The sequence below is a fragment of the Mus caroli genome, chromosome 9, assembly GCF_900094665.2.
Source record: "Mus caroli chromosome 9, CAROLI_EIJ_v1.1, whole genome shotgun sequence".
Lineage (NCBI taxonomy): Eukaryota > Metazoa > Chordata > Mammalia > Rodentia > Muridae > Mus > Mus caroli.
In genome coordinates this window covers 10,017,384-10,042,145 of record NC_034578.1, presented here as the reverse complement: position 1 = coordinate 10,042,145, position 24,762 = coordinate 10,017,384, and the positions used below count along the sequence as shown (strand labels likewise).

Here is a 24,762-nt window from a genome sequence, read left to right as displayed (position 1 = left end):
GATAATGGCTCCAACTCCTAATAAGAATAGTAATTGGAAGATACTAAATCCTACCCATCTCCAGCTGGACTCCAACTGTAGGCTTGGGGTTTTGATTCTGCTTCAGTTTCTTGTTCACTCACAGCAGAGCTCCCTTGTATTCCGTACAAGATGCCAGCGTGGACCCCATGCTTTGTAAGAAAGGAGTGCTTTCATTGGTTTCATACTGGGATATGTGTGAATATACCAGGAATGCAGATGAATTCCACATAAGCACTTTTAGTGTGCACATTCCACACTGAAGATTCCTTGGAGGTCACAGGAAACATTTGAAGGTTTTGGAGTGATCTATTCCTCTGCCTTTTGAGTGACTGTATGATCAGCTTTAAAGTCAGGATCCTATCAGCATTCCTTTTATGTCATACCAAGATGGTCAAAGGTTTCAAGGGAGGAAGAAAACAGACTAGTGAGGAAAGTGAGCTATTACAGAAACCTTACTTGAATGCTGGGAACATAAATACCTCCTCAAAAAAGTTTTTATAGCTAAGTTACACCAACCAAATTATTTGGTACCAATTTTTGTAAATACTGGGTATGCTGGGGTATATTCAATAGTATAGCATTTGCCTGGCAAGTGTGAGGCTCTGGGCTCAATATCCAGGTAAAATAATATAAGAAAAAAAAAATGTAGGGAAGAGATCTGTGTGCATACATATACATGTGATGTACTAATGCCAAAATCAACAACAGGACTACAGTTCAAACAATGAGTTACAGAACAATGGTTTTTACAGTTTGATTTTAGGTGTCAAAGACAGGTGGGCTCAAATTGGATTGGATAATTCCAGGTTAACATTTTGGGGGTGGGGTGGGGTGGGGTGGGGAGGGTACTTTAGACAACTGTGGACAAGGACAAAGTTTGAAGTCATTTAATTAAAAGACCAAGTGGTAAGCTCGTTTGTTACAGTACATTACATATGGCTCTTGTACAGAGTAAAACAGACACCAGGAGTCAACTGTTCACACCAGCACCGGACTCGGGTGAGCAGAGAAGCAAGGCTTTACTTGATGGCACTGAGACCAACTCACATGCAGAGTGTTCTTTGGTAAAGTGTCCATGTGAGATTTAAACAGCACATAAAGTCAGACTTCTAAGTTTTTAAAATACTGTCTTAAAACTTGCCAAATAGCATTAAGATAAAGTAGAGTAACAGTAAGGTTTTAAGATGTCTTCTGTGATGTTTGTGATCAATATACAAATGGAATAGATGACAGCTACTACTTTAACCCCCCAAAGCACATATATAAGGCATTGTTTCCTAATTGCTGTTGAAAATATGTTCATTACAATGTCAGCAGCAAAAAACTACTACTATGCCATAATAATGTCAAGACAATGCTTTTTACTATATTAAATATCACAAAACTTGGGGAAACTGAGAAAGGAATATTTGGATCTGACACAAGCGTGTGCTCTCAGGTGCAACAGCAGGTGGCCTTGCTTTTCTCCCCTCCTGGAGATCTGACCAGGTGCTCAGGGTTTTAAGACATTTTTAAATGAAAAACTTGCTCCCAGTGTGAATACAGGACTGCAGTACTTTAGTACTCTTTGGGTGACTTAAGGTTAGTGTCATACTTTAATTATGAATGAGATCATCTTCATTGTCACTTGCACTGCTATGTTTCTAAACTCATCTAAGAGAGATTTGAGATAAATACAGCATCTGAAGGATTCTCCAATAGATGGGTTTTAAACACGGAGGCTTTCTACCCATAAGGTGCTGGAATGTCAGGTTCCTGGCAATGAGGCGCCCCCCCCCCCTCGGGCCTAGTCCTTTCATACAACAGTTTGGACAGGAGTCACACACTGTGCAGGAGAGCTGGCTCTCTCTGAAGAGGAGGTTGAGCGGTTGGAAATTTCTCTCTGAAGTTCCTCTACTTTTCTTTGAAGCTCTGCTCTTTTGGCAAGAAGTTCTTTGTATCTGCTGTGGATAGGTTCCTGCAAGAGCAAACAAAATCACTGCAACAGGAATCCAGACAAACTTGAGGTCTTAACCATTCCTTGGGCTTTGTGGCATTAGCTATTTAAGCAGTTGGACAGCCCCACCTTTAGCTCCTTAGTGGAATTAAATTCATGTTTTGTTGTTACCTCTGATCGTTCAATGGCTTCAGATGTCCCTGGAAGATGCTACTTTATAAATATCATTTACTTAAAACTCTTCAGGACTATGGGCCTGCAGTTTTTATATAACTTTTATAGAGTTATTTTCTTTCTTTTTTTTTTATTAAGTATTTTCCTCAATTACATTTCCAATGCTANCCCAAAAGNCCCCCATNCCCNCCCCGCCACTTCCCTACCCACCCATTCCCATTTTTTGGCCCTGGCGTTCCCCTGTACTGGGGCATATAAACTTTGCGTGTCCAATGGGCCTCTCTTTCCAGTGATGGCCGACTAGGCCATCTTTTGATACATATGCAGCTAGAGTCAAGAGCTCCAGGGTACTGGTTAGTTCATAATATTGTTGCACCTACAGGGTTGCAGATCTCTTTAGCTCCTTGGATACTTTCTCTAGCTCCTCCATTGGGGGCCCTGTGATCCATCCAATAGCTGACTGTGAGCATCCACTTATGTGTTTGCTAGGCCCCGGCCTAGTCTCACAACAGACAGCTATATCAGGGTCCTTCCAGCAATTTTCTTCTGTCTACCTAAAGACCACACAGAAATGTGTACAGTTGGGAAAGTTTCATAACTAAAGGACAGAGTGGGAAGTTTTGGGTGTGACAAACCTAGTGGGGTCATACTGTATATTGCAGATATATACCTGAGGTTTCATCCGGGGGTTCCACCTTATATAATACCCCACCCAGAGCTCTAGGTGGCGCATGCTGGCTACTGGGTAAAGGACATGATTGGAGTAGCTTCCATAAAGAGGATTAGTAAAGTCTTCCAGCTGGCTGTTTATATAGGACCACAGTGACACTGTCTTCTTAGGAAGATTCTGCAAGAGGGAAAAATTGGTAAAGATCTACCATACCAGCCGCTTAAACCTCAGGTGAAACTTGTATAGGGTTGTGTGATCATTAAAATTAGAGGATGCTGGAGATAGGATCCACATGAGTAGATCCAAAAACACTGGCTCCAAGGCGCCCTCTTCTACTCTTCTCAAACACATGTATCACACACTTGTCAATAGACAAAAAATAAAACTGCTCCATATGATTAAATCAATACTCTTCAGAACAGCCAGAATGAAGAACCACCCAAAAGACCGCCAACCGCTGGGACATACACAATGACCATGAAGAGGAAGCGTGTGGTATGACATAAACGTTGGAAATAGAGTAATGAAAGGGGCCAGACACAAAGGTCACATGGTGAATGATCCCATTTATATGAAGTGTTCACAAGTGGCCATCCATAGAGAAACCTAGTCAGTATCTGCCCAAACCTGGGAGAACATGGATTAGCAGGTGTGTGATGAAAACTCCTCTAAATTAAATGGTGATGGCCCACAATCCTGTGGTTATACCATTAGATTATCAATTTAAAAGAGAATTCTGTATTTAAATGTTACGATAGGGTAGTACTTAAGGGTAGTTTCTCAAAAGACTGGCAGTAATTAGAATACTGCTGTGGTATTTGTGACTAATAACCCACAATATACTGAAAGCCTACCATGCATGGAAATATATTCAGTATAAAGTATAACACCTGCAAGGTAGTCTAGGAAGAACTTAATTTTCACAATAGTAAACACTATCTCCCTGTTTTTCAGAAACAGAAATGAACTTAGTGAGTCTAATACCTGAACCTGGTAGCAGGGCTTTTCAGTGTTAAGTCCTGTCCCATAATAACCTACTTTCTGACAAAGCTTTCAGAATGAAAGTTGATGTGCATGAGGGCTCTCTACCAATACAGTAAAAGTGATACGTCTACAGAGAGTGGCTCTTTTGTTTTGCTGTAGCAGGATCGAACCCAGCGCTTTGAAGAGCTAGGCAAGCACTCCAGCATTGACCCTGTATTGCTCCAGCATCTTGTGTTTAAAGGGCTGGCTTTAGACTTGTGGTCCTTTAACCTTAGCCTCTGGAATATCTGGGATTGTAAGTGTGAGCCCTTATGCCCAGTTTATGGGTTGAAGTAATCCTAATCTGCCTGGTGAGACACTGTATAACTAAATGCATGCCAAGTGAGAGTAGAGACCATACTTTACCTCCTTCCCCCTCTGCTGCTCGCTGTTACAAAGGAATGTTCCAAATAAACAGCTGTACAAGTGCTCCAGGATGGTAATGAGAAAATACTCATTGAATTCAAACGCGGTAGGGAACTGCAAATTGAGCACCACAAACTTGAATCATTTTTCATGCACATTTATCTGTCATGAGTAGATCTGTCATAACAGTACTTAGACAGATTTTAAACTACCTAAGCCATCAGAGCATTCTCTGTTTTCCTTTCCAAGGTAGAGTGTCTCCCATGCAGCAAGTACCGAATGGTTTTGTGTTTGCTCTGCTTTGACCTTATAGTTGCCAGCCACTGATTTCTGACATGGAACAGTTCTGATATTTTTTCTTTTAGTTTTCAATATGTCTAAGAATTAAAACTAACAAATGTGCCCAGAAAATATCATAGGTATATACACAGAAGTATCAGCTATACAGCTGTGCTGCTATGCAGATAACTTATTAGTCAACCTACTTGTCTTGTGGAAGAACACACCTGGAAGCATTAGTCCAACTAAGAATCCACCCTCAGTGGGTATCTTAATTTTATACAAGCCATTTTTGGAGGGCTATCAAAGGAATTAAAGACGGCCCAGAAGGTAGTAAAAGGTTTAACTGAACCCAATCCTATTAATATCACAAAACCATTCAGAAACTTATTTATAAATAAGCTTGTAAAACATTCCACAATGACCTGGAAAATACTGCCTTGGTATTTTAGAAAAAGTCTGTCAACCTAACTAAAATCTACCTACGGGGACTTGTAGGTTGTTTACATAGGTAATTAGCATACTGATGAGCTTTCAACGTTTCTAAAGATCATGTCCCCATCCTGCCCAAGTAGCACCCTAGTCAGTTCCAACTCTCAGGTGACCAGGTTAGGGGTTAAAGTCTACCAATCCAGACAGCTGGGCCATATCTTCTCTTATTTGTCTTACTGGAATACATATCTCCAGTGACAAAAACTCTACTCCTGCTAAGACATTCTCAAAACCCTGCAATTGTGTGTCCTATCATGAACCTTTCTGACTTGAGTCATTTATACAACTATCTCAAACAAACCTGCTGCCTACAAGGCTGTTATAGGGTTTCTTATAGCTCCATATTGACAGGGGCCAAGTCATCCCTGCTTTACACATTCTACCCCAACACTTCTTCCTTTAAAACATAAAATGGCTCAAAATAATGTTTATTTTTGGCTGGAATTTGATGTACTTTGTTTCTTATCTTTCTTAGCAAAGAAATACAGAACTCTCAATGAGCAAAGGACTTTATGTCAAAGGAGGAATCTTTTTCATTTGTATCAATGCCCTGGGCCAAGATGCTACTAGAATCCAAGTGTTTATGAATTGATGCAGATACTATTACCCTAAAAAACAAGTTTTAGTACCGAATAATAACAACAGCTATTATCTCTCTCCAGGATTCTATCCAAGAACCACAAGTCAATCAGGACCACTCTGAGCTTGCGATGTGTGGTCAGGGTGTTAGCAGATGACGTCTCACCTGTCTTGTCATTTGCCAGACACAGTCAATAAACTGAAGGAAAACAGGTGATCTGTCTGCATCAGCATGGTTCTTATCTCCATGGCCAACTCTCTGAAGCAAAGACAATGAAATGTCACACAGAGGATATTGTACTTAGTAGATTTCCTATTTTCTGAAAGTATAATTTGGTCAGTATTCTTAATTTCTTCAAAACATCTTTTGAAAGTGTTGCAAAGTAAAAAACAACTCTACCAAGCAGAAATTTATTAACATTTTCACACATGAAAACTTCAAGAGGACTACTTTAATAAATGAAACCCAGACTCTAAAACAAAGTAGAGAAAATCCTTAAGAGTCCAGATTTCTGACTTAAAGATTTAACTTCTCTGTGGTAAGACATTTCTTATGGACAGTCAGTCCCCTGGGGAGGTGACCTTTTTACTTATAGAACTATACAGCACAGATCTCAAGACTTTTCAGAAGTGCGTGGATCTACTCTTCACACAAACAGGTTCCACCCGTGCAACTGAAAATCCCAAAGCAGGAATTCATTCAAAATGTTGGGGCATACAACTTCTGCGGCAGGTTTCAATATAAAAGATACTGTCGTAATCCTCTGATGTTATCCTGGGTCACATTCCCCAGTGTGCAGTATTGGTATTCCTGGTGCAAGTGAGCACTGCTGTTATGTCAAGCTGGGCAGTGGGGATGGCCACAGCAGACTCTTCTATCCTGCTAGGGAAGATTGTTCAGTTTTCTTACACAAGTATCACTAGCAAAGCAGGAAAAACTAATGTTACTAAGTAAACATTTAAATGTGACAAAACAGAGAAGATGCTAGTTTCATTTGCTATTATCCTGTGCATCAAGAAGAAACAAAATAACATTTTAATGTAAAGTATGGATCATAAGACTTGAAGATTTAATGATGGTTTTCAAAAATGTACCATTTTTCCTTAAAGTGAAATACTATGGGCAGTATTTGTTGCTACTCAAATGAAGATCAGAGTTTTAGTGAACATCTGCCTTATCCACTTGCCTATACCCCTGATACAATGTGTCACTGATATGATATGTCATCTGCCTTATCCACTTGCCTATGCCCCTGATACAATGTGACAAAGCAACACATCAGAAGGCTCTGTTTAACTGGGAGCTAGTATTTTTTGTACAAAGGACAAAAACAGATTTTTTTTTTTTCTGGATTCCACAACCTCTAAGAAACCATGATCTGCTAAGTTTTGACAGATCTCAAAGCATCCTTAATTCTCCAAAAAGGCTACTAAAAATACTGTCTACCTACATTGGAAAGGAAAATTTTTCTGACCCCAGATTTTTTTTACACGATTATTTTAGTTCCAAATTACTTCAGACCTTGATCTATATTGTTAATACTACTTTATATAACTGAATTAGTATCTAAACCACTCATTTTTCATACAAGCCCAAAGGGAAAGCTAGCTTCATTTAGAGGGACAGCTGAATTTCTAGGCAGCAATCACAGAAAAGACAAGGTCGGACACCTAATAAACGTGCTACTCTGGGTTCAGACTGCATTAAGAATATACTAACACTTTACCAAATATAGGACTTTTATGACTTCACTTGCTTAGGAAATGGCCAAATTTATACCTTGCACAAGATGCATGTGGAACATTAAAAATGAAGGCTCAGGATGGCTCAGCGAGAAGAGTGTTTGCCACAAGAACGTCAGACCTGAGTTTGGTCTGAACACCTAAGTTACAGTTGGGCATAATACGCATGCCTATAATGCCAGCATGCAGAGACTGAAATGCAGGTCTCTTAGTTTTGCTGGCTAGCCAGCCGACCCCAAATCTGTGTGCCCTCCAGGGTTAGTGAGGGACCATGTCTCTACATAAGAGTAAAGTAGAAAGTAACTGAGGAAGCAAACTGACCGCCCCTGAGCTGCACACGAATGCACATGCCCATGTGAGCACACAACGACCAACCCCAGGAAAATGAAGGTTCTTTACTCACTAGTTGGAATCTATGTCCAAAGCTCAGCCATTCTTTCTCCACAAGGACTTCAAATCCTCGTATGGTTCGGTAGTATCCATCCAACATGAGCATGGCCAGGGAAGTGAGCTGAGCTGTGCGATCCCATCCATCGCTGCAGTGCACCACCACAGATGTCTTCCCAGACTCGACCTTGTCAGCAATCCTAAGAGCCCCTGCAAGAATGAGCTGAAAACAAGTTTTAAAATGAAAGTTTAAAAAAAAAAGTTAAACACTTCTTAAAAGAAGAAACTAATGCAGTTTTGTTAGATATATGACAACCTGTATAGATTGAGAATATGTCAGTCACATGGAAAGAAGTATCAATCAACAGTAAAAAGGCGGCAGGTGCCGAGGCTCATGCCTATAATCCCAAGAGTCTGAGGTTGAGGACTGCCTGGAACTTGCCTCAAAAACAGGAAAATAACTGAGAAACATCATATTAAATGGGGCTGGGGTTGAGGATGTAGGAGCCTGGAATTGGAGACAACGTGGGAAGACATGGGAAGTGAAAGGCACTATCATCTGGAGGGTGGATAGAATGCAGACGGATGGGAAAGAGGAAGACAAGCAGCAGAAACGCACACACAGCATAGGATGCAGCTACTTTAGACCTGAGTGTGCACACTGTCACTCAGGAGGCCTTCCTACTAAGTTCAGTTACAAGAGCCAAGGTAGACAAAGGGATGGAGACTTTGAGAAAGAGTAGTAAATACACACCTTAATGTGTTCCAGCCAGTGTGTAGATTCTAAGTTAGACAACCAGTGAGTTTCCTCAATGTTGGGGTACACTATCTCCTTAAGCTTCCGTAATGATTCTCTCATAACATGGATATTATGAATATCCAGAAAAACGAGTTCTGCATTTTGATAGGCATCTTCACTTTCATAACCTCCCCCCTTTGCCTGCAAAAGAGGGTACATACAAAATCATAAATGAGTGCATAGCCATCTTTACATATCCATGACAAAGTTCCACAAAATACCTAAAGTGTACAAAATAAGACCACTGCTGCACAGCAAGCAACCCTGTGGGAAGCGTGGGTAGCGCGGGCCACCTGGAAGAAACACTTACACTATTTCTGAAACAGCCTGTGCTAGGCCTATGAGGCCAGTACATTAGTTATGTATGTGTCATCCCTAAGTATGTCAGCATTTTAAAGAAAGCTTCCTCTGAGCATATCAATCTTATCCATAACTTAACAAAAATTTTCCTTCAAATTTACTGAAATAATTATAAATTCTCTATAAAATAATCCCATACTGGTCTACCCAAGCTGTTTCTTTTCACATCATTTCACATATAATTCAAACAACAAAACTTATTGTAGCCACGATGATCTCCGAGTGAGCGTTCTGTGGCTGTGACAAATGCTTGAGGGATATCTCGGAGGGGGGTTTACTTCCCTTCCAGTTCCTGTTTCACTGGCAGGCCCCACGCTTCTGCACTGTGGTGCTCACCATGGGAAAGAGCATGGCAGAGGAAAACCATTCTCCCAGGTCAGCCAGGAGAAGGAGAAGAGGAGGGGCAGCCCAAGTAGCCTGAGCCCCAGCCAACCTTCTGTACTCTACAACTTTCCAAAATCTAAAGTTTGACACAAAAAATGCATTAACTCATTGGTCAAGTCAGAGCTTTTATTTCTCAAAATGTCCTCATGGATACACTAGCTCTTTCCAACCAAGTTGACAAGATTAGCAGCAATCATAGTTTGCTTACACTATACGCAGTTAATTCATTTTAAATTTAAAAAGGTATAAAACACAATCCCACTGATACTACTATCCTCAAATCTATTTTAAAAAGAAAAAGAAAAAGAAAAAGAAAAAGAAAAAGAAAAAGAAAGAAAATAAATGCTTTTCAAATCAAGCTATAGCAGGGAAAGAGAACTAATTTCCCCAAGTTTAATATTACATTTTATGTTAAAAATTCCATCTTTCCTAACTGATATATAATCAATCACACTTCATGGAGCCTTAACAAAAACAAGTAAGGACACTAGAGCAACTACACTAATGTGATCATGACTGATACCTGAGTTCAACTCCAAACTAATTTTAAAAATTGGTCAGATTTCTAGTCTACAGAGTAATATATATTCAAGACTGTCACAAAACTTAATGTCAAATGTCAATAGTACTTGTTAACGATGACAAATTCTGAAGAGCGTGAAGGACGTGATGGTTTAACATGGTAGTGTTGTATACTTGCTCCCTAGCTGTTAGGACTATTTAAAAGGTTGCTGGAGGACGTTTACCATGTGAGGCCTCACTAGAGGAAGCAGGTCTCCCAGCATGCCTCAGGGAATAAGTAGCATGTGCTCAGAGCACCAGCTACTGCTACAGGATATAAAAAGTCACCAACAAAGTAACTCTAAAACTCAGGATAGAGAAACTTGCAAAGCAATTTTGTTGCAACAAATTTCAGAGAATGTAGTAGCTACTATACAGTCCCATCACAGAACCAGGAAGAAATACTTCAGAACACATATGGCAGTAGCTACTTTATAAACTACAGAAACAGGATGGGAAGAAATACTCCAGAACCCACAGCCAGGATGGGCTGCAAATACACTAAATGCTCACATTCTCCATTAAGCATTTTTTTAAGGCATCTAGATGATAAACCAGAAAGCATGAAAATCATTTAAAACTGAACTCTGTGATTAGCTACTTTACTAAGTCTTAGAATACCACGTATGGGGCAGTGCAGGAAAGACTGCCAAAAGCCCCAAAGGTTGACTGCCATCAGTGAATGGGAAGCAACATTGTGCAATGGATACGATGATCTTAACCCAAGCCAACCTAAGTAACTTGGACCCAAGGGTCAGCAGTAGCCCACAGAACGAATGGAACCTAAATCTGAGCAAACTTCAGGTTCATCTCAGATTTGGGGACAAAATACAACCAATCCACTATGATGTAGTCAGGTAGCATGGAAGGAAAGGCTGAATAGGCAAGAGGAGCCCACAGATAAGACTCCTAAGACACTCTGAGCATGGTATTCTGGGATATGAGTGGAAACTGTGAAGTGAAGAGATGCACACCTGTGTAACAGCATAAAGATTGTGTGAGGAATGCAGGGCAAGAAGAGTGGTCACTCCAGGACAGATGGGGGCTCCATGGGGTCTGGAGCAGTTACAACGGAAACTCATCTAGGTGTGGAAACTTCTCCTCCTACACTTGCTGCCACAGAGTACATACGTGGTGCTAAAGATTTTCCCAGACTGAGGAGCGCACAGGCAAACACAAGACCACCAACACTGCCTACCATAGCTGCTGCCTTCTAGTCCTTTTTCCTCAGAGAGCTAAGTCTGACTACTGCTTTTATTAAGTGTGCAGAATTTAGAGAGGAAAATCAGCACTTGCTGGAGAATTCATTTGGCTATAAGGTTCCTTTATGCATCATTTTCTATAAAATATCAAGAAGGATGGCGTAAAGAAAGAAGACTGTTGGTGAGGAGGAGCGGTGTGTTCAACGATATGAAGATAAAATCATGATAAAGCCTGTCTGTGGGGGATGTTTGCTTGATATTTGGAGTACAGATGTAATTCAAATGATGCATAAAGTTTTATGAGTCTGCTTTTGAAAATTGTAATTTTTGGCATTCAAATTATTAAATACTCACTGAATGACAGAACTCTGCATTACAAAATCTTTAAGGATGAACTTGGAGTTTTAGCCTCAATGCAGTCTATCAGTTTAACTGACAAGAAGGGAATAATAAAGTCATCACGCCTTACAGCTTGTACTGATGCTGGGCAGCAAGACCCATCTGGTCTCCTTTAAAAGGACCACTTGCAAAGCATACCTGGGACTCTGAAGGCCCTCAAAAAGCTATGCAGATGCAGAATGAGGACCATGCTCATGATCTAAGGGAGATCACTCAAGCGTCACTCCCACAGGAGGACAAAAACGTCTAAGTACAGTTCAGTGTGACTAGCTATCAGAGATTAAGGTGACAAAAATTTTCATTGACGTAATAAAAATGTGTTGATTTGAAAAAGTATTCCATTTTACTTCAAACATTTGTGCACAACTACACAGGTTTGGAAATATAAACAAAATTTAATGATTCTAAAGGTTTAGGGGTGTGTTAAAAGCATTTTGCTATTTGCTTAGCAAACCGCATTAAATAATTTTTCTTAAATACAGATGAAATGCAGTCTTGGAAAGGCTAGAAATGAATTTAATTAAGCTCGCATAATCAACTCGGCACAATATGATCTCTGTCATTACCTATGTTGGTCTGACCACTATTTTACAGACAAACTCAGCTGACTTGAGTCACACCACACTAGTGACAACTAATTAAAAGAAAACCTTACCTTATTGGCAACAGCATTGACACTTGGCCGAGCATCAAAGATAAATATTTTGTGAGACTGGGCATTGGAGTCCATGATGGCCTGAAGGTACTTCTCATCCTCTTTGCTGCGCTTCCCGCTCACTCCAACCATGGGCTGGCTGCAGCGAGTGACTGTGGCTTGACTTTCAGGATGAATCCAGGATAAAACCTTCATGAAAGGACATGGTGACATACACCTACTGTGTCCCTGCTTCCAAGCCTCCTAGAGAGCAATCTCTATACAGATGCCTGGCAGAACAAGCTCAGGACCCTTCAGGGTACCAGGAAAACATACCACCCTCATTTCTAGCCAACTCTGCTTTAGAGAGCATTACCTAATTCCTAATCAGACATTGTTATCAAACTCACTGATTATTGAGAAGTCTTGTCTTAAGAAGTACATTAAAACAGAGCTCAATAAACCCTGCTTGATTTTTTTATTACTATATCAATAAAACTGTAAAGTCCTCAGAATCTATGCATTTGCAACTAAAATCATTTCATCTGCTCTTTTGAGATAGTTATATATGATAAAATGTAGTTTCCTACTTTCTTGGACTCACCATAACTAAAGAATATATTAAGATATAGAATGATAACCAATACACAGAGCAAATGTCTAAGTTATGCTGTCTAAGGCAGCAATACTGTTTTAACTTCAAAGTTTAACTTGGTATGTAATATCTACATATAAATGCTGTGGCTTATCACCTTGGACCTGTGGATATACCTACTCAGCCTACTTACTGGGATCCGGCCCCGTGACCTAAAGGATGCCACTCTCTTTAGCTCCTCATCAGGAATGTTTGCTGGCACAACCAAGAGGGCAGGATAAGTGTCACAGAGTTCATAGCGTTCATTTATCTTTGTTATTCTCCAGCTTTCATTTGGAATTCCCTATACATGACATAAAACACAAGACAACCTGTGAGTTAAAAATATAACAGACACTAGGACAGTAGCCACCTAAGCCAGTTTCACCTATCTCTACCACCCACATCTTAAAACTGTTCAAATAGTGATGGCCAGGATTTTACGAAGACACATTTTAATGTGGGATTTGCAGTTACATGGCACCAGATGTAGTATTAGTAAGCCTGTTAGTTCATTAGATACTAAGAGAGTGTGCATGTGAGCCTGTGCTAGGCACATCTCGGGGAGGGAGGGAGGGAACAGACAGATAGCAGTAGCTGCTCTCCCAGGTCTCACAGGAGCCCTCAGGCCATGATTAGACTGATTTTGCTGCTGTATAGAGATAGGTATACATGCTTTAAAACTTTCTCTGGTTGCTAACACTCTGTCAGGAAATGTTTTTATTTCACTTCCATTTCTGCAGGATATAATTGCTGGTAAATAGTTACCAAGTAGAATAGTTAATTACAACCAGGTCACACAATCCTCTAGCTTCCGCTTTTGAAAAACAACCTGCCAGTCAAACTTTTGCTTTAAAAGATAATAATAAAAAGAAATCTACTGCTACTACTATTATTACAACTACCACCACCACCCATCACCACCACCACTACTACTACTACTATTATTATTATTATTATTATCATCATTATTATTATTGTGGGAGGTGGGCAGGAAGAGTAAAGGCAGGTACCATAGCCCACCTAGAGGCCAGAAGAGTTATGTGCAGCTGGTTTTCAGCCTCCATCTCGATGTGCATTTGGGGGATTAACTCTGGTCTCCAGGCTTGTGTGCCATCTCACCAGCCCAAGATAATCTACTTCTTCTAGCTACCTTTAACATTTTGTGGGTTTGATGTTCTACAGTTACTCTATGTCTATGTGTGAACTTCTTTATAGTAATCTTATATTAACTCATGTTATTCACTGTACAAACTGGTTAGCTTTCATTACTCAGACTACCTATTGAAACATAGTTTTGCTTGCATTGTGTGACTTCAAATCCTACCTTCCACAATAATACCTATGTTATCATGGACAGATTGCTTAACCTTCCCATGCTTCAGTTCACCCATGCTATGCAGATATTTAGTATCTTTACACCATATGTTTACCACATGGTTTAGTAAATAAAACCAGTATGCAAAATGTTAGTAACACACAGAGCACACGCTAAGCAAATTCTTCTCTTAGCCTCCCTTCATTCACTCATTCAACAGACACAGTCTATGACAGAGCAGGCACTGCTAATCCTGATGATATTATCAGTGAGAAAACTAATCAGTACCTTCCCTATTGGAGCACAAGCAATAACAATACCATAACAGATGATTCCTTCAAAAAGACAGAAGAGCCTCAACAAAGAAAACCACATGTGCCATTAATAAATACTCATCAAGTGTAAATGCATCCAAGTGGAGTGGGAGCTAGCTGAGAAGCTATCAACAGTAATTAAACTTTGATCTATATGAGGCAGGGAGACAGAGCTCAGTAGGAGAGTTTGCCCAGCACATGTGAAACCATGAACTCAATCCCTACAAGCACCCACACAAACACCAAGTCAAGAAGTAAAGTAAGGGTACTAACTAAGGTAAGTCAGATGCTGCCCTTAGCATAAGGGAATGTATCTCTCTAGCCTCTGTGAAGAGTGGAACTCAAATTAGAAGCAGTACAGTTACTGCTTTATTTCATAAATTATAGAATGCCTAAAATGAGAAAAACAAAATGAATATTACGACATATAAGAACATTTAAGTTTACACATACTGATCCCATTTTCAACTTTATAGTGAACAAACATTTTTTTAAACAAACTGATACTTATAAGCTAGATAAAGACTCATAAAGGATCACTAGTGTATTCTAAAAAGCAACTCAAAGGAAATGAAAAGAAACCCACCAAACCAGATTAGCTTCCAGTTAAAACAAAACGAAGAGACACTGAAAAGAACTCCTTACTTTGATCAACTGTCTGTCATGAAAATAACATAGAACACAAAAGCTGGAAGAGAAAAGCACGTACCTGCCTTCTGTACTCTAGAAGGGGGTCATACAGTTTCCACCCATTTTCAGGGAATACTTCTTTATACTCAAAAGCAAAAAGAGGCTACAAAATAAACAGCAGTTAAAAAAGACATTTAAGAAAGTATTGAATCAGAAATATGTCCCTAGAGTACTTCTGTTTTGATTTACTTATTTGCAAGAATATTTTCTATTGTCCCTTTTAAATAGTTTTTTTATGACTGAAATTACTATTTTATTTACAACACTAAATATCTTAATTATGCTTTAAAAAGTACAGAAAACACAAGGTCCACTTATAAAATTTACCAAATGCTAACCTATTTCTTTTAAATATTTTGGTACCTTTTGTAGGTTTCACTCTAAGTAATAAATGGCATCTCCAAGAAGGTGCTTTCCAACAGAAATAACTGGTCCAACACTAGAAAGCAGCAGTGAGTGGCTCTAAAGTCCATACTATATGCTCTAATACATTGAACAAGCTTTTTATACATTGGCATATAAGCTTTTTAAACATGTAACTAGAAAAAAAAAAAAAAAAACAACAACATGGTGTTTAAAAAAATAACTGCAACTCAAGTGAGGAATCCAGTGTTAATTCCAGTGCTGGGTTAATTCCCTGCCATCTCCATTCTGGCTCTAACATGGGAATGAATATGGCTGCCATGGAGGTGAAATGCTATCATGCAGTTGAGAGAATCTAGCACAGCTAAAATACTCACTAGTAACTGTCCCAAACTCCTAGTCCTAATGCCAGCTCCCACCCAGGGAGACTTCACACTCTAATGAAGACTACATAAAGCTTTTATCATAGAAACATCCAATAAAAAAATTACATAAGCCAAGATGGTGATACAGGCTGAAATCCAGACCTCATGGAGCTGTGGCAACAGAAGCCAGCCTTGTCTCAAATAAAGACACATAAACAAAACCACTCTGTGGTACAGCAGTTGCCTAGCATGTGTGAAGCCCTGGGTTCAATCTCTAGTTCGCTCCTTCCTCCTCCGAAATCAACATGTACTTATAGAATGTCATTACTGAAATGGACCTTGGACACAAGATAACTTCTATCTAAGTGCCAAATCAGGAACATAAAAGGGAGAATCTGGACAACTTAGCTGAGTCTGTCCACACTAATAAGTACAATACAGATTATAGAGAAACATTTACCAAGCCATTAGACACAGGAAATGCATATTTCATTAGATTCTCAAATATGGATCTTCTTGTTCGCCCCTCCGGTTTATGAGCAAATCGTAAGTTCCTGATATCCTAGAAAAGATATAGTATCTAATTAAATCACTTTGTTCCATTTTAATGAATAAATGAGGTTACGTGGAAATGTTGGGTAAAGGGAAGATCTGCATTTACAATACAAAAACAGTTCCTGCAAGCAAAAAAAATGATGGTTCACTGGGAGCGAAGAAACCCAGAATACTCTACTACATGGCAGAGAATCCTCCTGTGCTCCCCTGCTCAGCAGGGCCAAAGGAGAAGGAAATGACATAAGTACTGGCACACGCCCACTATCAACATTTGTTTTTTCTGGGCAGGAGAGATGGCACAGTAGGTAAAGTGCTTGCCTCAAAAGCATAGGACCATACAATTCCCAGAACCTAATTTTTAAAAATAAAAACCACAATCAGCTGTTATTATATTTCCATCATGTAGAGAGATCATTTCTTATTCATTCTTGCTTCCTAAGGCTCACTTCATGTCTCTTCTGCTAGACAGGACTAAACTGCCTTTCCCTTCCTGCACTTCAGTGACTTGCCTACTAGCTGGCTATCAGCGCCCAGACTCAGCCTCCACCGGATCTCAGGGACTCTCACGTGTGTACTCAGCCGTTTCCCATGCTCAGGCAGTGACATTAGTAGTCAAATTTATGCTGGCTCACTGCATCTAGTAAAACAGAAGTCTCCATTTTTATTTCAGTATTTTAACCTAGGCAAAAGTTGAATTTACTTTGTTACAATCTCATTATTATTGAGATTAGGCCGTGTCCTACTCTGGTACTCAGTACTGTACAATATGAAATATATACTTATAAATAGTTTTGCTTGTTTTTAATGACACTCCATTTTACAAGCAATTTTAGACTTCATTCCAGGAATGAAAGATGACTGCAGCCGGGTGGTAGTGGTACACGCCTTTAATCCCAGCACTTGGGAGGCAGAGGCAGGCAGATTTCTGAGTTCGAGGAGAGTGAGTTCCAGAACAGCCTAGGCTACACAGAAATCCTGTCTTGGAAAGAAAGAAAAAGAAAGAAAGAAAGAAAGAAAGAAAGAAAGAAAGAAAGAAAGAAAGAAAGAAGGAAGGAAGGAAGGAAGGAAGGAAGGAAGGAANGGAAGGAAGGAAGGAAGGAAGGAAGGAAGAAAGAAAGAAAGAAAGAAAGAAAGAAAGAAAGAAAGAAAGAAAGAAAGAAAGAAAGAAAGAAAGAAAGATGACTGCATCGAGGAGAGCACCCAGAAATGATATTATGTGTCACACACCACCCATCCACCCAGCACCCAGAAATGATACTGTGTCACACACCACCCATCCACCCCATAGAGAAGGATCAATGGTTTATTTCTGAGAATAGAAAGACACTACTCTATGTTCACTGTGTTGAATCGATACTGCAAGGGCACATGGTGGATTGAAATCCTAGACTATGGAAAATACAACTCCCTCATCTGGACCCCATAGCTCCCTTATCATCTGAAACCTGGTGTGTCAACAACTAAGAACTCCCCGACTGCTCTTGAAGCTCTGGTTGAGCTAGCCTACTCAAATGCCTGACTGCCTGTGTGCTCTCCCATCTGAATCTAACTGGTCACCCCTTGCTTCAGACTCGCTTCCTGTGCTGGCTGGCCTCACGCCTAGTGGTAGCTTGCTCCCTCCAGCACTGGTCTGACTTACTACCTATAGACACAGACTCTCTTCACAGACTTATGAAGCTCCTAAAATCCACTGTGGCCTCTATAACTGGTGTCCACTCTGCGATCCATCTATATGCCAAGCAATATATAGAAGCATTTACTATGTGACTTGAGAGTTCATATTAGCAATTAAGACTAGACTAAAAGAACCTTCAGCCAGGCTACAAGGTTGGTGTGGCTGTATGACACAGTGCTGTCAATGAAACCACAAAACGTGAATGTAGTGCCATTCAATAATTCTCACGTCAGAAATATACAAATGTGTTCTTCTGATTTAGGGCATAGAACACCCCTGATAATTTTGAAAAACCACACACAGAGGCAATATATAGTGTACTTTCAATAACAATAAAATAGCTTATTGCAAATTTGAGCCAAATGAGTTTCAACTGTACCACTCTGTGAAAATACACATATGTGTATACTGTGGCCCCCTGTAAACATCTTTATGACTAGTAAAGACATTCCCATCACCTCTTTGGTTAACCTCTCTCCAGCAAAGACCCAACTATAATGGTACAGGTCCACACAAAAACATCTACAACTATTTCAAAAGTCAGCCTGCCCAAAACTTTATGTACTATTTCTTGCTAAAGAGAAATGACACTACTATATACATAGATAACAGCCATTACACTTAGAATCTTCTTGACATAAAGAAACTAGCAGTTATTAAGTCAGTAATTTTCACATGCGATCCAACAAACTCTTAAGATTAACACATGCAAACATTTTGGATGTTTGGACAGTTACACAAACTGTCTCTTGTACTTAGGGCACTGAGAGAATGAGACAGAAGTCATGTGGTCTAGAATTGAGATGTATACAGGCCAGGCGGTGGCAGCACACATCCCAGAAGGCAGAGGTGGACAGGTCTATGAGTTGGAGGCCAGGCTGCTCAGAGCAAGTTCCAGGACAGAGACTTTGTCTTAGAACAAACAAAAAGAGATGTGCAAAAAGGTTGATTAGGTATTGGTATGAAGTGCCATGTGACTTAACGGCAAATAATAGTCACCACTATAAGAATACATTTCTACTATATAATCCACTTGTACCCGTTTCCAAGTAAAGGTTCCAGTTAATAGCTTTCTCGAGCAAATATAACCACACCAATATTGTAAAATTTACCTTGCACACAGTTTCCAGGCCATAAGAGTTTTCACCTCGGCTAGATGCACCACCAATCTTTTCTACTCTACTTATCACTCCAAGAGAAGCATCTAGAACAAATGGGGGGTCCTGCAAGATGAAAAGAAAACACACAACTTACAATTAAAAACCTGCAAAGTGCTTGAATAACATGAACAGGACCATGGATTCAATCTCTGACACCTGTTTCCCCAAAATGTTAAAAAATCTTCACCAGAAATTCTTCAGTCAATGCTTTCCGGCAGTGAACTGGAAGTGGGGGAGCACACCGTTAGCCTTAGAGGCTGAGGCAGGAAGACTTCTGAGTTTGAGTCGAGCTTGGTCCCATAGCAAGTTATAGGACAGCTATGACTACATAATTATTATGTCTCAATAATAAGTAAGTCAATTAACCAGAAGTAAGCAAACATCCCAAACACAAATATACAGACAGAAGCAAATCCCAAGAAGCCTCACCCGCTCCATGCTCTTGAAATATAATCTGTAATTTGTGACAGTCAGCGTTCCTCGTACAGCACCAGTGAATGGACATATGTAAGTCACATCTTTGGCTGAAAAGACAAAATGGCCATAGTTAACTTGACACTATGTGCTATTGAAAACAGATTACACATTTTATAAAATTAATTTGCTTGGCTAATTGTAACAAATCACAGAATAAATGAGGTAAAAAAAAAAAAAAAACAATCCTTCAGAGGCTTAATCCAAACTTCCAACTGTATCTTAATCTAAGAACTATGGTAGCCCTGGCTGTCCTGGAACTCACTCTGCAGATCAGGCTGGCCTTGAACTAAAGACATCAGCCTGCTTCTGCCTCCCAATTGTCGGAATTAAAGGCTTGCACCACCACCACCTAGCTAATGCGGGGGTTATAAATTCCCTCCATGTCATTATTAGGGCAAAATATCAGATTTCCCCAAAGTAACGCAGGTCAATTCTGAAGAGCCACAAGATGCTACCAACTTCCAAGGGAGTCTGGGGAGGCAAAAACCTACACAATCTCTAAGACACTAGAACTTCCTGACTTTGGTTTCATATTAATCAATTTGAAGGGCTGACTATGTCATATGGGATTTGAAATGAGACCAATCTTTTAACAGCTGTTCTAAACTCCACATCCCCTAGGAAGTGTGAGGTACATTTTCTTAATCGATTTCCAATGCATGTTTCATTTAGAAATTTCTGAAATTAAAGAAGCCCATCACTATATAAAGACAGATTTTGTTTCTGTTATGCTCTTGTAGCTTAATTTATAAAGTTTTATCAGTGTCACTGAAATGGTTCTGGATGATGTCAGACCCCATTTTCTTCTGCAGGAAAAGCAGCTGGTACTCTTCTCCTACAGCCACCATGGCATGTCCTTCTTGTGCTGGCCCACTCCCAGAAAAGGAGAGAAGACGCAAGCAATCACCACTACCAACAGCTGTCTCTGCTTTGTTCTATACCCTCCCTCACTGCAGAGAGAGAGAGACTTTTAGCTGGCTCACACCAGGGAGAAAAAGAGACTGACTAGCAGCACCTTGAACAGAGTAAAGGGCAGAACCAGCCCACACTGGTCACCTAGTACTTACTTTATGAAGTACTTTTTACCTGTGTATGTGTAACAGCCTCAATCAGATGTGTGTGTGTGTGTTTGTGTGTGTGTATCTCAGATATATTATGTATGTATATATGTATATGTATGTATATATATATGAATATATTTGCTAATAACTTAGATGAGAATATCAATGTGCAGAAAAGTAAAATGAACTGTTCAGCATTCCAGAACCAATAATTATTATAAGACAAACCCAGTTCTCCTGGCTAAAAACATGAATATTAGGCTATCTCTTAGCAAAGCTAACCCACTAACAGAGCATAGTCTGCTTAGTGTCTGACTCCTTCATTAAAGTTGAGTAACTGAAGTATGGGAAAACCAGGCCCTAATTCCCACAGCATTCATTGAATGCTTCTACTACCATTTGGGCTTCTTATTACATTTATTTATTTGTATGCGTATATGGGCATGTATATGCTATGGCCATAACACTCATGAGGTTTATCATTATTAACCGTGTCCACTTCAAGTCCTTCCTAGTATCTTTTCATTAATATACTCAAATACCTCCAAGTGTTGTAAGCAAGAGAACAGTTAAAAAAAGAAAAGAAGCAGAGGTAGCGAACCCCTGAAGGTGAAAATGCAAGATAAAGAGTGAATCTGAGGCTAAGAACATTTGGAATAGGATGCATGGGAGAGTTAGGCCTGGTTCAGAGACAGAGGTACTTGTTTGCAAGCAGGAAGGTGGAGGCTCAGGTTGAAACACACATTTGTACTCATGAACCCATAGGTGGGTAAACAGACTAATGAGGTATAACCAATTGAAAGAATAAGCAATAAAGAAACCTAGTCCCAGAGCATGGGTTGTGGGTGAAGTCCCAGAGCATGCTGATAGTGAAGGAAAGTGGCCAATGGAAGATTATTTGTAAGTCTACACACTGTAATGGAAGTGGCAAGGGCACTGATCTTAGAATAGCAGAAAGAAACCATTATGGGCTGAGCTGTGGTTTTATTAGCTAAAAAGCTCCCAATGCTATAGTTTCCTCATCCACCAAAGCAAGCGAGTGTCTTTCCTACAGTATTACCCTAAGCATCGTTACGGCAACTATTCCCATCACAGCATCCACAGTGGTAATGTATGAAAGACGCTTACTTTATTTAGCTAAGAAACCACTTTCTTCACCCCCCAATGTTTTACTCCTTAATCTACCAATATTTGTTTTGTGAACAAGCATAATAAAACAAAAACACCAAGTACAGCTTTCCTGATTACTGACTGCACTAGGCTGCTAACCTTGTTTACACACACTGGTCCTTGTTCTGCAATGAACATCAAAGACTTCATCAAAAAATAACCTGAACTTATTCAAGGAAGAAAGTTACAAAAAGTGAAAATAAGATGCTGTACTTTAATAAAAATCACTTGTTTAATGTTTTTAGCTAGCCAACACAGTGGCTAAATGATGTAATTCAAATAATAAAACTGCTCTTCACGGATTTCAGCAACAATTTAAAGAGAATAACATTGAATTTGTACATTTCCCAACATCCAGACAGGAACACTCCCAACAGCTCTGGGTCTCGGCTTGCAGAACACAGGCTGGACACTACAGGAGAATGAACAGCTGTGCAGACAAAAAATATTACAGACCCATATCTTTAATGTTCTCTCCTGGAAGCAGGGCTGGTTCCTCCATTTCTGCTAACTTGTTTGCCTCCCTCAGGACCTGGATGGGGATATGCAAGAAACAAACACTTTTTATTCAAAGGCTATTTTTGTTTCATTCAAATTTCATTTTAGACTATTTTTTATTTGAAATTATAATCTTACTACACTAACTTTAAATCAAATTATAGAAACTTCAGTATTGCCACATACAACTTGAAACTGCCATTTTTCTAAAGTATTTCCTGAATGCCTAAGAATTATAAAATCTTGCATTCACTAAAAAACTGCATATTTTCACAACAAACCCTAAAACAGCATAAATAAAAAGTAAGTTTTTAATCCTCATTTCATAGGTAAGGAAAAATAGGTCCAAGTGGCAGTGAACTTGCTTAGTCCCAAAGCCTGGGTCCCACAATAATAGTAGGAAAGTGCAAAGCCCACCGCGCTTCCAATGAAGCATGCCGCGAGTGCAGAGCACATTCACAGTCAGCAACACGAGATCCTGTGTGCATTTACTATTTGGAGAACTCTTAGGCGACAGCAGTAAATAACCTTACTAAAGAGAGGACTATTAAGTTAAATCCTTACCCTCAGAAACATGCTCCACTTTTCCAATAAGCAGATACAGAATCAAGGTCATGCTGTCAGATGCCTCCTAAATAGTGGTGTGCACAAAGGTGCCAGGATTGCCCCCTTGGCCAGAGATGCTACTAAATGCAGTGTGCTCAGTGACTAATGTAGTCAAAGTGCTGAGAATTAGTCACATAGAGCCATTAGCCCTAAAGGGTACCTATACCCCACCCTGCCAGTCATGTGCCCCCCCCCCCCACACACACACATGGCTCAGGGAACACTGCATAAGAGTGGGAAGAGGAATGCAAGAGATGAAAAATGGAAAGGAATGCTCTGGTAAGCTCTCCTGAACATGACATGACATGGTCACTACACTGGTCAACTCACCATAGCTGTGCTTATCTGTGTAAGAAAAGCCGCCAGAGAGAATAAGGGAAGGGAACATGAAGTGAAGGATGACTTGCTGTGGCAGTGAGTTAACAGAAACCAGGGTGGAAGGGTGTGTGTGTGTAAGAGAATATGACCAAGATCCATTGTTTATACATCAAAGAATTAATCAAAAAAGAAGAGAAAAAAGGAAAACAGGATCCTTTGGGAAAAAATAATTATAATGTTAGGACCAGGGCAAGGTATTGGATGAGCATCTCACAGTGCATAGAGTAAAGAACATTCAAATATCACCAAGGGTGTGAGACTTATGCAAGATCTTCCCACTGGGAGCTTCTACAGTGAGAGCACCAGTCACCCTAAAGTGTACATTAATATTCATAGGCCCACTATGAAGTAAATAGCAAAGTAACTAACTGTACAAGGGAAGGCAGGGAAGAACATCTCACATTAATAACACCAAAGAATGTGCGCAGATGTTCTGTCCCAGGTCAGCTCTCACAGTGGTAGCAGGCACAGCTCTCAAGGATGGGCTGTAAGGAACAACTTCTTCTCAAGATTAAATATAACAAGACAGAATATTCTACCTTAAGTAAACTGAGCACCTCAACCAGTAAGTAGTCAAGGTGAACTCTATGGTGAAGAGCCATGGTGACAGAATATAACCTTGACAAGGCTGAGACTTCATCTCTGAGGTCCTTCCTCAACCTGCAACCCAGTTTGACAATAAGCAAAATGGTATATATTTTACAGAGTATCAGGTCAGCTTCATCAAAGTGAGAATCACTGGGAACAAGAGTCTTAGAACTGTCACAGTATTGGGAATGCCTTATTGACACTACTGTCAAATGTTCTGGGTAAGATCCTGTAGCACAGAGAACACTGAGTTAAACTATGCAGATATGAATCAAAGGCAGACTTTAGTAATGGGAATAAGTACTAGTTCACTACATCTCTCTCTCTCTCTCTCTCTCTCTCTCTCTCTCTCTCTCTCTCACACACACACACACACACACACACACACACACGCAGATACACACAAACTAGACTAGAGTAGACTAATAGCATAAGACACTATATATGACCTATATGGGAACTCTTTACTAACAGTCAAACAGTTTTTCTTTAACTTTAAACTAATCTAAAATTAAGCTGACCTAATAAGAATCATAAATAATAACATTTGATGTTATTGATGAACACTCTGGCCTCATTATGAGCAATTGTGAGCCCGTCACTTATTATTTATGACATATATGGTATACAATGAAAGAAGCGTTTATGCCAGTGGTCCTCAACCTTCCTAATGTTGCCCTTTAATACACTTCTCCATAGTGTGGTGACCTCAACGATAAAGTTACTTTTGCTGCTACTTCATGACTGTAATTCTGCTACTGTTATGACCCATGATGTAAACGCAAAGGTTGAGAACTGCTATGCGATGGTGACAGTAGAGGTAAATTTTGTTTTTAACTAAAAAAACCTACATTTTGAACCAACTCTGTTTTTAAGTAGTAAGAGCTGACTACAAGCAGAC

At 39.8% G+C, this 24,762-nt stretch overlaps 1 protein-coding gene across 5 annotated transcripts in view; it reads right to left on the bottom strand.

Moving 5' to 3' along the window:
• Nucleotides 1-892: 892 nt before the first annotated feature.
• Mtmr2 (myotubularin related protein 2) overlaps nt 893-24,762 on the bottom strand; it is a 57,807-nt gene continuing 33,937 nt past the window's right edge. For all 5 annotated transcript variants that reach the window (XM_021173112.1, XM_029481118.1, XM_029481117.1 and 2 more), the window contains 13 exons: nt 22,248-22,323; nt 19,513-19,607; nt 19,036-19,146; nt 16,154-16,255; nt 14,985-15,068; nt 12,798-12,947; nt 12,031-12,219; nt 8,425-8,610; nt 7,687-7,893; nt 5,707-5,799; nt 4,191-4,304; nt 2,802-2,978; nt 893-1,978 (listed from right to left, as the gene is read on the bottom strand). In XM_021173112.1, the coding sequence (XP_021028771.1) occupies nt 1,817-1,978; nt 2,802-2,978; nt 4,191-4,304; nt 5,707-5,799; nt 7,687-7,893; nt 8,425-8,610; nt 12,031-12,219; nt 12,798-12,947; nt 14,985-15,068; nt 16,154-16,255; nt 19,036-19,146; nt 19,513-19,607; nt 22,248-22,323 (1,746 nt within the window). In that variant the 3' untranslated portion in view covers nt 893-1,816. The remainder of the gene's footprint in view (nt 1,979-2,801; nt 2,979-4,190; nt 4,305-5,706; nt 5,800-7,686; nt 7,894-8,424; nt 8,611-12,030; nt 12,220-12,797; nt 12,948-14,984; nt 15,069-16,153; nt 16,256-19,035; nt 19,147-19,512; nt 19,608-22,247; nt 22,324-24,762) is intronic.